General features: G+C 38.2%; 1 protein-coding gene across 1 annotated transcript in view; it reads right to left on the bottom strand.

Annotated features, from left to right (window-relative positions):
- LOC143035552 (rhodopsin, G0-coupled-like) overlaps positions 1-13,971 on the bottom strand; it is a 51,535-nt gene that overhangs the window by 8,548 nt on the left and 29,016 nt on the right. Inside the window, exons 4-7 of the mRNA XM_076202418.1 lie at positions 9,357-9,533; positions 8,202-8,225; positions 4,122-4,258; positions 1,690-1,770 (exon numbers count right to left, since the gene is read on the bottom strand). Of these exons, the coding sequence (XP_076058533.1) occupies positions 1,690-1,770; positions 4,122-4,258; positions 8,202-8,225; positions 9,357-9,533 (419 nt within the window). The remainder of the gene's footprint in view (positions 1-1,689; positions 1,771-4,121; positions 4,259-8,201; positions 8,226-9,356; positions 9,534-13,971) is intronic.

Here is a 13,971-nt window from a genome sequence, read left to right as displayed (position 1 = left end):
CAGATCATGAATATTTTGTCCCCTTTTGTTTGATGGTAGGTACACTAACAGGAACATGAGTCAACATGGACGCAGAGAATAATCAACAGGTTAGTGTACTTTCCAATACCTGTTGTGGATCTTACATTAACTATACCTATGCATTTATTTATGTATTTTATTTGTTATTTACATTATTATAGTTTTTATTACTTTCTCATTAATATGATTTTTTTTCCGCATCCGACCTAGATATGGATCAAAAGGTCTCCTGTCGGCATGCTCCGCCTTTGTAATCCTTTGTAATTTGCACTCTTTTCTGCACAAGAACAGGATGTGTCTTCAGTAATCGATATTTTCATATTGTCAGAACCAGATGTCCTGTAACGAGACAGTAATGCCTCTTCAGACTGTATTCTTTAACCATTTTCATCCGGTGTTTTGTATCAGACTTAGAGGTCTTGTCAACTTCAAAAAGTGTTATATTGAAGGAATATAGGTCACGCTTACACAAGAAAAGAGAACAGAGCCAAATACTTATTACTCGTTCAGTACCATTATCTTGTAAAAAGTTACCTAAAGGAATATATATTCTGAGAACACTTATATGCTTTCTTCTTTCCTGGACATGTGAACGACCGAAAGCAAAACAAGCAATATCCTTGAAAGTTGAATGATCTTCCTGCCCAAGTGATGCCTTAGTGTCACCTCTACGCTGTTCTTTCCTTTTCTAGAAGAGCCACAGCTAAGTATTAGTCATAGGTTTCTGGAGTTTCCTGGCTTAAAGTACACTGGTCTACAGTTAGTCCTGTTGCATTATTTGTAAGGATTTTGTATCTTACTATTTAGGTAATTCAAAATAGATCTAGGATGACATTCACACTCATCTTGTAAGAAAATCCCTTTCTATAAAATCGACTAAGATATATTCAGTCACAATCTCAAAATTGTTACCTTTTATGTATTTTTTTCAGCTAGTAGAGCTTTTGTAGACACTGTCCTTGCAGAAGAAAAAAAATGCTTTAATATGTTCTGGATCCATCCATAATGTCACAATTAATTATAAATTGACTATTGTGATCCAGAACTTGACCAATCAGCGTGAGCTGTAAAAAAAAAAAAAAAAAAAAAAAAAATCCCCAGAAAGTCTGTCAGTCTTTCGAGTGGTTACAGGCTTCCAGGAGGATTTTGAACATTTCTGAGTCTTATTCTAGAAAATATATTTGAATAAAATGTGACTACAGTAATACACTGGACATGTTCACATACAAGCATCCATGAATGGAAAGTGGTAAATGAGAATAAATATGCTAAACATGTGTAGCATCACCTTAGAAACGAATGAGCGTGACTATAATGAAAAATAAAAATAACAAGCGTCACTGACCTCATAATATTACTTTGCAGAACACCAAATAAATGTCATGTAGCCTACTTAACTTACGATAACTTCTTTCTATGTATACATACACGCCTCATCACTAATGAATACTTAAAAAAAATGTCAGGAATTTAGTGTTTCAAACCTTCGAAAAAAAACCCAGCCCCATGGTCCTTGTTACATTTACCCAGTTTGTGACAAACACTGAGAAGAGGCGTGGTATGTCATAAACAGGTCTCTAATTCTATGTTCTATCACTGATCATGTTGCCAAATAAGGTTGTTATGTTCCAATACATCTAGAGATAATTAGTAAATAAATTTACTTACGACTAGGACATGTTTCTCGACGCACTTGAGTGTGCTCTCGCAAACACAGATGTAAGACCGACAACAGACGATCCCGTGGGGCTGTGGGAAGAAAAAACAAAACAAAACAAAAGTTGAGTAATTTTCTTCAGCAGAAAGGAAAGTTTCTTCACGAATGATTTATACCAATGTTACTTATTTTCATTGTGATGTTTGACTCAAAACTGTTACTTTGTGGCTCTTGTCAGGTGATTATTGAATGGAATTAAGTATACGATCAGATATCGGTATTGGTTTTAGTACATGCGTACTCATGTAAATCGTTATGTAGACACATGATAAACCACCGAATATGTGTGTTTGGTTTATGTTGTCTATATGGACCAAAAGGTCTCCTGTCGGCATGCTCCGCCTTTGTAATCCTTTGTAATCCTTTGTAATCCTTTGTACCTAGCAGTATGTTAAATTCATAAATAGATAATTCCTGACATATTTGGTGGTCTGTTGATAACGATTATAATAAAAAAATAATTAATGGTGTATATCATTTTCAGGTCAAAATATTCAAATCTTGATAGTTCTTTTTTATCGATATAAATGCAGCCAAATTCTTTTTCTTGTAGTTTGATGAAAGACGTTATTTTTTTTGTTTAGTTTTCTCATTCATTTTAGACAAATCACTTACATAATCTTATAACCACGATTATGTAACCACGTTTCGATTTAAACACAACTATCAGGATCTTTATCTTAACTTAGTTCTCTGAACTTGATTATTTTGTTACCAATCGACTAGATATATATTCACTCACATTAAAAAAATTCTCTTGAAGCTTTCATCCAGTCTTTTTCTTTCTGATTCTTGGTATTTTTTATGTGTTTGATATCTATATAGATCCTGGTTGAGCAGCTTATACATATTTTTCTCCATTTACTTTATATTCTCAGATTTAAGGCTTTGGTTATATGACTCCGGCCATTAGAGACCTCACCCACGGTACGATCTGGCCTTGAGGCCGCCAGACAGATCTGGTCGCATCCGACTAGATTGGATCGTGTATGTCGTCGGACGGACCAAAATCAGTGCATACACGGTCCAATCTGGTCGGATCCGACCAGATCAGTCCAGTGGCCTCAAGACCAGATCGTATCGTGGATGGGATCCCTTAGGCTATTCGTTTTCTCTGCCAGGTTGCTTGATGTTTGGAGGTGTTCTTGTGTTTGGGCACGGATACGGACATGCACACACGCGCACACACGCGCGCACACACACACACACACACACACACACACACACACACACACACACACACACACACACACACACACACACACACACACACACACACACACACACACATTTTCTGAGTTCTGAATAAATTATGGTTATAGATGGGATTTTTATAATCTTAGGGTATCCCCTGTTTTAATAATAGTTATCTAAATCTGCAAGTATTCATATTGGTTACAATTTGTGATCTCGAAAAATAAATCGATTTAAGAAATAAACTAACATTGAATGACGAACCTGGAGGTAGGGATTAAAGGTAAATTGATATGAAATCGAATGATAGTAGTTATTGCCTCTTTCACCCAAAGGTTGGCTTTCATCCCATTTTCTTGCCACAAAATTATTCAATTTCTTATTCTTTTTTCAATAAGAGGACGCAGACATCGTAATTGGACTCTTGACAGAAGTCGAGAGATTTTTTAAACATCGAGCAACTCTTCAGAAGGGATTAGGAATCTTCCGAGTCAGGATATGTGAATCAAAACGTTTCTTTAGCTGTGGATTGAGATTTGAGTTTAAAGTTCTGATTCTGAAAAATATTTGAAAAGATATTACGAATATAAAAGAAAGAAAGATAAGATGTGAGAAAGAGGAAGAAGAAGAGAGCGTATTGGTTACAATTACCAATTGATATTTATTTATATACTAAGTCCTTAATTACTAGAATCTGTACACAACAGATCAACAGCATCGTCAATTTTTTATTAGAGTATATAGATACGTGGAATGTAGGTTCAATATATGTAAGGATTTATTAAACATTAGTTTCTTTCATTTGCTCTCACAGCACAGATATTATATGTGTGTGTGTGTGATTATCATCCAGGATATCAGCTGAAATGGAAAACAAATAAAATATACCATATTCATTTAGACAAACCAATTAATGTATAATGTGCTTCTACACACTTTTTGTAGAAAAATAATTGTTATAATTCTCACTCACACAGGCACACACACATATACACTCACACGCACACACACACGCACGCAAGCATACATATGTGTGTGTGTGTGTGTGTGTGTGTGTGTGTGTGTGTGTGTGTGTGTGTGTGTGTGTGTGTGTGTGTGTGTGTGTGTGTGTGTGTGTGTGTGTGTGTGTGTGTGTGTGTGTGTGTGTGTGTGTGTGTGTGTGTGGTAACGACACCTTAAATAAACTGACCCCTGACTCCGCACGTCGTCGCATTCTCGGGTTGGTTTGCGTCGGATGCAATCGCAGTTCCCTCGACTTGGAGAGGATCTTGGCGTAGCACACCCCCATGCCCAGCAGTTGAATCAGGTAACAGAAGATGCACAGACCTGTCGGGAGAGTCGGTAAGTAAAACAAAAGGAGTTGTAAGTATCAGACGTAACCGGTGTCCCAAGGTGATCAAACACCGCCTCGTGGTTGTATCGGCCACGCCAACGTTTCACAAACAACTACCCAGCAGTTGAATCAGGTAACAGAAGATGCACAGACCTGTAGGGAGAGTCGGTAAGTAAAGCAAAAGTAGTTGCAAGTATCAGAAGTATCCGGTGGCCCAAGGTGATCAAACGCCGTCTCGTGGCTGAATGTAGGACAAAAGGTCCCCGGACAAAATGTCCTGAAATCTGCACCCCTGGGACAAAATGTCCCCAACGGCCTAGGTGGGTGGTCAAAATGTACACAAATATTGGGGACATTTTGTCCCGGGGGTGCAGATTTCAGGACATTTTGTCCGGGGACCTTTTGTCCGTTCAGCTTCGTGGTTGTATCGGTCACGCCAATGTTTCACGCATAACTGCCAGGTCATGCATGTTCGTAAACAGGTGAAGTTTGTAAACGGAATTGTTGGTTTCTAAGTAAATATGCATTTGTTGTGTCCAAGGGCAATGTAGGTTTTTATGAAAAAAAAAACTTGTAAATTTCGTAGACGAAAAGGATGTTTATAGTTCATTGCGACCCGAAGAATGTCAATAGATTTGTCCAAATTGATTTTTTTTTTGGCGTCATGTAGAGCAAATTCTTTGAAATTGGGAAATTCGTCTTAGCGGTCATGCAAGGGTTAAGAAGTATACATGTAATTTAATCGATCATTTACTACCTGACCTTAATCAGATCCAAGATCAATGGAGACAAGTCTGCGTCTAGCTGACGAATTTTCGGTCGCTCATCAACCGTGAAGAATTAGTTGAGAGCTCAAAAATTCACATCAAAAATATTTGTTAATGAATATTCTTATCTCTCAAATTTGTATTATTCAGACATGCTTGCCATTGTTGTTGTCATTTATCACGCTTTAGGGAGAACTATAATTATCACCACCAATCATTCCGTAGGTGAGGTCCCTGCGGTCGAGATGACGTCAGTGTAAGGCCGTTTTCACACGAGCGTTTCCGTACGCGCGTTCGGGTGCGCCGCGTTTTAACTTTCAATGGGACCTTTCACACGACGCGTTTTGCGGTCCCCTTGAACTCCATTGAAAGTTAAAACGCGGCGCACCCGAACGCGCGTACGGAAACGATCGTGTGAAAGCGGCCTTCAGTAGCGGTGCAGAGTGCACGAGAGTTCTGGTCAGGTCAGGAAGCGCGTCGAACTCACGGGCGCAGGTAGGTAAGTGACCACGTCCGCTGACCTACCATCATAGGCCGCTCCTGATTGGCTCACGCCTCGCACGTGATTGGCTCAGTCACGCACCGCTTGAGCCAGTAGATTCGTATCAATAGCCTGTGATTTTGCTAATGGAAGTATTCTGGATCCAACCGTTGATTTTACAGTACATTACCTGTAGCCATGACGCTACACGTGATCCACGACCATGGGGAAAGAGACGTTGTTGGCATAGGTGAAAGAGTACACAATATTTTTATCTTACACACACAAACATACACACACACACACAGACACACACACACACACACACACACACACACACACACACACACACACACACACACACACACACACACACACACACACACACACACACACACACACACACACACACACACACACACACACACACACACAGATTAGCAAGAAGGAAGAAGCATGGAGGCGTTACCGAAAGAAGACAAGATACAGATATGACCACCATTGCTCAGTAAGAAATAAAACCACGAGATTAGTGAGAGAAGCAAAGTATGATTTTGAGCATCAACTAGCCAGAGACATCAAAGACGACACAAGAGCCTTTTACGCCTATGCCCGTAGTAAAACTAAAGTTAAGGAGGGTGTGAATAGGCTGATGAAAGAGGATGGAACGGTAACTAGCTCCACCTTAGAAACATGTGAGTTGCTGAATACGGAATTTCAGAAAGTGTTCGTGCAGGAAGTAGCAAATCCAGAAGGAGTTAGAGAGGCAGTTGCATGGAGGTGCTCTCACCCACCTTAATCTTAGCATAATGGACATCCAAAAGGCATTGGAACAACTTAAGGAGACATCAGCACCGGGCCCAGATGGGGTTCACCCCAAAATGCTCAAAGAATGTGCCACTACTCTCTCCCGTCCACTTCTGTACATCTTTGAGGAATCACTAACATCAGGGGCAATCCCGGAAGATTGGGGAAAAGCCAATATTACTCCAATATTCAAGAAAGGAAGCAAAATGAAGGCTTTGAACTATCGTCCAGTGAGTCTGACGTCAATTCCATGCAAGATTTTAGACAAAACTCATTAAGAAAATCATAATGGAACATTTAGACAAAAACCAAATCCTGTCGTGTCATCAGCATGGTTTTCGATCTGGAAGATCGCGTCTCACTCAATTACTCGAGTACTTTCAAGACTTGGAGGATGCCATTGAAGCAAAGGAGGATGTTGATGTGATCTATTTGGATTATAAGAAAGCTTTTGACATTGTTCCACACCAACGTCTCTTAAATAAATAAAAAAAGCTGTGGGCATTGAAGGGGACATATGGAGGTGGATTCAAGCCTTCCTTGAGAGCAGAAGACAGAGGGTTGCAATCAGAGGTATTTATTCAGGTTGGCTAGATGTATGGAGCGGTGTCCCTCAAGGTAGCGTGCTGGGTCCGGTTTTGTTTCTGATCTTGGCAAATGACCTATTTGATGATATACGGTCCAGTGGGAAGTTATTCGCTGATGACACAAAAATCTACAGGAGAGTGAACAGCCTTGATGATAGAACAGTTCTTCAAGAAGACCTTTGCCGCCTGCAGCAGTGGAGCGAGAAATGGCTCCTAACATTCAATATGGAGAAATGCAAAGTGATGCACGTCGGGAAAAATAATGCTAACTACAATTACTACATAGATGGGTTCCCACTGCAGTCAACAACAGAAGAGAAAGACTTGGGGGTATATGTGACACCTGACACATCACCTACTGTACACATATCTAAGGCTGCTGCCAAGGCTAACTCTATGTTAGGAAGGATCAAGAGAACATTTACTTGTATGGATAAGGAAATATTCCTAGCACTATACCCAACATTGGTAAGACCTCACATGGAGTATGCTGTACAAGCCTGGTCCCCTTACAAGAAAAAAGACATTAACATTTTGGAAAAAGTCCAAAGAAGAGCTACTAAACTTGTTCCCCAACTAAGAGAATTACCCTACAGTGAAAGACTGGATGCCTTAGGACTAACCACCCTACAGGCAAGAAGAACACGCGGTGATATGATTGAAGTTTTCAAGATGCTTAATGGAGATGAGGATATTGACTGCAGTCAATTCCTTCAAATTGAACACAGAGAAAGGTATGAGACCAGAGGGCACCAGTGGAAACCAAGGTTCAGAACAACGAAGAGAGAGGAAAGCTGACGACTGGATTGCGTGAAGCCTAAAGGTAACGAAAGCAAATTTGTTGTAAAAGTCATTTAGATAAAATACATCTGAAAGTTGAAATCCAGGATGAAAGAATAATAAATTTTGGTTTTATTTGAAGCATTTACTTTTTCTCCCATTTTTTATCTATTACCCTGAAGGATTATTGTTTTCATATGTGCCCACTTAAATAGTCTAATTCATTTGCCTTTCGGATTGTTTTCTTGAACTAAATTGAATGAATTTCCTAGATATTGTGCGTAAAAGATAACATTAATGAGTGATGAAATATATCTAAAATGTGTGTTTGTGTACTTCAAATAATGTCTTTATTATTCAATGAGATTCACGTTATCAGTAATGGTTTTAGCATTTATATATATTTTGAACCTTTCATGCCCATTTCTAGTTTTTACATCATTTCGCTATTTAGTTTGTAATATTGATTTCACTCTATTGAGGATATCTGCAAATTGCGGACATAATCACCCACCTCCATATAGATATTCCTTTTTCCCTAAAAAAGAAAAAGAAAAAGAAAAAAAACTTGAATCTGTGGCTACTTAGAACAAATGTGGCTGTTATACTTGCAAAACACGTGTAATGTGACTGGTTCTTGTAGGAAAGGAAACTGAGGCTGTTGTACTTACAGATATTGATGATGCTTCTTGAAAGTGAATATTTTACCTGTAATATCATCAGCGCTGTGAACAGGTAGTGGTACTAAGCAAGACTAGATAAGACTATAATACTTTTTACAGCTGCAACCATGGTCATGTTATTAGTGTAATGAATCAACTAATTAGCAACCATAGGTGCATCTGTTAATATTTATAGAGTCTGTGCCCCACTAAATCATGTGTGTACTGTATGTGGATGGCGCAGTCATCTGTTAAAATCCATTCAACTCTCTCGGAAACACTGCTGAGGTGTAGACTCTTTGATCCGATAGAGAGGATAGACACAATGACCCGTCGTTGGCAATGATACTCAACTCTGTGCTCCCGCAGTCTCAGATTCAAGTGTCTATACATCTCAGATGTTGTAGTGATGAAGAAGAGAGGAAGGAAATTTACTAGTTCAGTGTAGTCACCTAAGTACCAGTTGGGGTGCGTAGGCTACAAATCCTTGATAAGTAAAGACAATGTGTTCTAGTAGTACATAAGCACGAATGATGCCAACAGATAATATGCGTAAAATAAATAGATAAATAAATAAATGAACAAATAAATAAGTAAATAAATAGATAAATAAATAAATGGATAGATAACTAACTAAATAGGTAAAAATAAATAAGTAAATGAATAAATAGATAGATAAACAAATAAACAAATAAATAAATAAAGTAACAAGTACAATACCCTCCTACGACATACGCGTTCTATCCTTAACTTAAGCCTGATACTCGTACATAGCCATTCAGTTATACCCCCATCATGGGCTAGGCTTGTGTGACTGAAACGAAAACAAATGGCTCGTTCCTTTTCTTTTAGGTTTCCCGCCGATGCTCAGGAGTATATACAGTACAGTGTATCGGGCCGTAGGTAACTACTTGTGAAAAAAAAAAAAAAAAAAAAAAAAATTATATATATATATATATATATATATATATATATATATATATATATAAATATATATACACACTTACAGAAGCTAAATGCGATGCCTGATGGACTGCGGTCGAACCAGTCTGTGGAACACGAGACGCCCGCAGGTTCGAGGCTGTAGCGTGACCATCCTAACAGCGGCGATACAGTCCAAATCAGACAATACACCCACACCACGCCTACGCACCGGATGCTCAGGCTCGGCGTCAGGAGATGTTCTGCGAATGGAAATTAAGAGATCAAATGCAGTGATGTGGAAGGGGCTGCTGTTAGCCTCAGTGCAAACTGAGACGCAGGCAACACAGGCGACACAGGCGACGCAGGTGACACAGGCGACGCAGGCGACGCAGGTGACACAGGTGACACAGGCGACACAGGCGACGCAGGCGACACAGGCGACGCAGGCGACACAGGCGACGCAGGCGACGCAGGCGACACAGGCGACGCAGGTGACACAGGCGACGCAGGCGACACAGGCGACGCAGGCGACACAGGCGACGCAGGCGACACAGGCGACACAGGCGACACAGGCGACGCAGATGACGCAGGTGACACAGGCAACGTATTACAGAGCAAAGCAGACTTCCTGTTGTTGAACTGAAGTATAGTTTGAACTTTTAGCTCACTTGAAATGCTGAGGTAGTACATCTAGAAGTATTTTAAGTGAGGAACATTCAAAGTGTACATCTATTTAGCAACAAGAAAACTGCCTTTGATCTGTGCTATGGTGTCTGCGTCTTAGTGTGCGCTTAGACTTAGGGAAGAATGGACAGGGGGAGGACATGACATACGGAAAAGAATCTGAAATGAATAGAGAGTGAAATAAGAGTATATGAGAACCGGTCTTGATGATTTTTGAGAAATATTTGTTTAGGATGTTGAAATGTTGTCATGGTGATGGTATTTTCCAGGTTGCGTGGTCTCACGCGTGAGCAATAAGTTAAAATTTTATTCTTTTTTATTTCATTGGTCGTACTCTATTATTATTTTTCCCTCACTTCATATTTCTCTCATTTTTTTTGTTTACTTTTTTATCATTTATTCAGCAATGCTTATCTCGTGTTTAAGCTTCTCCTTCTCTTGTTCTGCTTTTTTTTCTTTCTCTGATGTGTTCTGTAACTCATTTTATGTCGAACTTCTGTAGGTCTTCCTCTATTTCTCGAGCCTATTCCATCTAGTCTATTTTGTTGTGATTTAGTAAGTTGTTTTGTTTGAAAGTTTGATTTACTCATTTAGCTTTGTGGTGAATCTTAGTAGATAATAATTTGAGAGGAGTTGATATATGGTTTTCTATTTGATTACTAGTTTAGTGATGGTTAGGTTAGGTTAGATTAGGTTAGTAGAAAGAAATGTCTAAGAATATAGTTCGTTAGACATGTTGGACTAGTTATCTTGGTGGATAATTCACATGTTATTTCAAATGATTCAAGATAGCACGTGAGCGGTCGTACTGATTTTTCCTAAGCCGAGTAAAACTATCTGATATCTGTCAAAAAATTGTAAAGTAGTAATGAATAGCATTGAGTTCACCAGCTATTTTAATTTAGAAAATAATTTGAAGAAAAGAAATGCATTCTTACTACAGCACAGCAGTTCCATAAACTCTGTAATCTGTTCGACATCTCAATTCGTACAATTTTGTACATTTTATCTAAATTAGATGAATGAATTGTGAAAGATAGATGGATAAAATGTTTAGATGGGAGAAATATTTTGGTTGATAATAGATTTGGATTTAGAAAAGGGAGGTCATGCGTTTTTGATTTGCTAATTTTTTGCTAAAGAATGATCGATGTTATGAGAGAAGGGTGGGTGAACTATGTATACATGGATCTGGAGAAATCTTTTGATAAGGGAACTAAAAAAAAAAAAAAAAAAAAGTTCCCACCATAGTTGACAGAATGCACAAAGAGAGACTAAATGAACTAGAACTACCAACAAGAGAAGAAATACTAGAAATGTGTACCCCAACAGTCCAAGTGGAAATGATGTGCTACCATACTCCTGTCGCTGCAGTGGATCGAGTCGAAGAAGAAAACTTCCAGACTTTGGGAAGAAAAGAAAAAGAAAAAGAAGAATATATATATATATATATATATATATATATATATATATATATATATATATATATATATATATTTATATATATATATATATATATATATATTTATATATTTAGGAGAAAGTGAAGATGTCTGAAACATATTTAAACCTGAGTTTGCCATACAAGTACTATGATTCACAGGTTTACATGGAAGAGGAAATAATACAATCAGACAACATAAACGATTGTACTTTACGACACACACACACACACACACACACACACACACACACACACACACACACACACACACACACACACACACACACTTTCAACGAACGGACGGCTTGAAGAACGTTCTGAAGAAAAGTGCAGATTGTGGATCCCAACGCAAAGAGAAGTGCCTTTTTGTATTTACAGGGTGGGGGGAAATTGCTCGTGGGGTAGTGGGAAAGTAAGGAAAGAGGAGAAGGGGAGGGATTGCTGGGAAAATGGAAGGTAATGAGGAAGTAGAGGACTTGGTCCAAACAGACCGCCGTAAAGTAAACAAACGACCACAAGACGAGCTGGAGGACGACGGAATGTCTAATAAGAATGTAAAGATTAGAAGTATAGATAGGAACAATACAGTAGAAAGTGATGATAATATTTTCAAGGGATTTAAAGAGAGTGGGGGGGACACAAACCCCCCCCGACTGACAAGACTAGAGAAGAAGGTTGATAAGGTGATCGAGGACTTGGAGAGTAGGTTAGGTCATATGAACACCATTTTACAAAGGGTTGAAAGATTGGAAGAACTGGAAAAGGCGAATAAAAACTTAACTGATGAAATAGAAGACCTAAAAAGACAGTTAAGAGAGGTAAAGGTGGAGAATGAGGAATTGAAGAAGAATAGTAAAGAAAACAGAGAAACGATAGCTAAAGAAAGTAAAAATTGGAAGAAAACCCAAGAAGGAAATAAGGTTTCATTCACTGACATAGTCAAACAGCAATTGAAAGAACATACTGAAGACTCAGTTATTAAAGTGATGAGACAAAAGGAGAATATAGTAAGGGATTTAGCAGACAAGAAGAAATGTATAATTATATTAGGAATGGAAGAGAAACACAACACAGATAGAACCACAAGAATCAAAGAGGAAAATGAAAAAGTAAGCCAATTACTAGAATCAGTTCAGGAAGATGAACCAGAAATTATGAAACAAATCGAAGAGAAATTTAGACTCGGAAAGTATAGCACAGACAAGACCAGACCAATTAAGATTAAATTCAAGTCACAAACAACGGCAGAGAATATCTTATCCAAAACAGGGAAACTAGCAACAAGTGAACAATACAAAAAGATATGGATAAAAAGAGAAATGAATAAAGAGGAAAGAGAGGAAGAAAAGCAGAAAAGACTGGAAGCTAAGGCAAAAAACGAGAACAGAACGGAGTCAGAGAAAGAGAGATTCTATTGGAGAGTAGTGAACATGAAACTAAGGAAGTTCGACATACAAAAGAAAAACATAAGGGAAACAGAGAACACAATGGAAGTGGCAGAAAACTAAGAGTGTCTTACACAAATATAGATGGATTAATAACAGGATTGAATGAGCTGAATGATTATTTGAAAGAAAAAGAACCGGACATAATGGGAATTGTAGAAACAAAATTAAAAGGCCCACTACCACCCAACAGTGTAGGACATGATGCATACAATTATTGGATTAGAAACAGAGAGAAAAAGCAAGGGGGTGGAGTTATGTTCCTGACTAAGAAGGATATAAACGTGAAAGGTGTCATATATGGAAAGAATACAGTAGAGATGATTATGATAGAAGTGGAAGACAGAGATAAGAAGAGCAGAAAATTTGTGATCAATTATGTGCCTCCGAAAACAGCCTCATGGGAGGAGAGTGAATATAAAAGTATGTTAGAGGACACAAAGATAGCATTAACTAAAATAATGGAAGACGGAGGAAGAATAGTTATGATGGGCGACTTTAATTGCAAAGAAATCTGCTGGGAAGAAATGACAGTAAAGAGTGGTGATGACTCATGGGGAAATGCTCTACTTGAGATGATTACTGACCATTCAATGACACAATGGATACAAGAGAACACTAGGTATAGAAATGAAGAAGAACCATCGAGGCTAGACTTAATAATTACATCTGAACCTAGAATAGTGGACAAGATTGAATATAAAACACCAATAGGTAAAAGTGACCACATATTGATTGAACTGGAACTTAATGAAGAAAAATATATGAAAAGAAATGAACAATATAGAAAAGGAAGAATGATGTATGAAAAAACAAACTTTGATAAAATAAGAGAATTCTTCCAACAAGAAAACTGGGAAGAAATATACAAAGAAGAAACATCAGTGGAAGAGAAATGGAATATTTTGACAAAAATTTACAAAAAAGGAGTGGAAAAGTATGTCCCAAGACAAAAACAAGAAAAAGAATATGTAAAATGCTGGTACAACAAAAGTTGTAGGGAGTTAAAAGACAAAAGAGACAAAGCCTGGACCAGATGGAAAAAAGACAGAAGACCTGAAAAATGGAAAATATATACTGGTTATAGAAATGAATATGTACAAAAGTGCAGAGAGGAAAAAAGAA

This window comes from Oratosquilla oratoria, chromosome 19, assembly GCF_046742065.1.
Source record: "Oratosquilla oratoria isolate Oo_2021 chromosome 19, ASM4674206v1, whole genome shotgun sequence".
In the NCBI taxonomy this organism is placed as follows: domain Eukaryota; kingdom Metazoa; phylum Arthropoda; class Malacostraca; order Stomatopoda; family Squillidae; genus Oratosquilla; species Oratosquilla oratoria.
The sequence above is the reverse complement of the archived record's forward strand: the minus strand, read 5'-3'. Positions and strand labels throughout refer to the sequence as shown.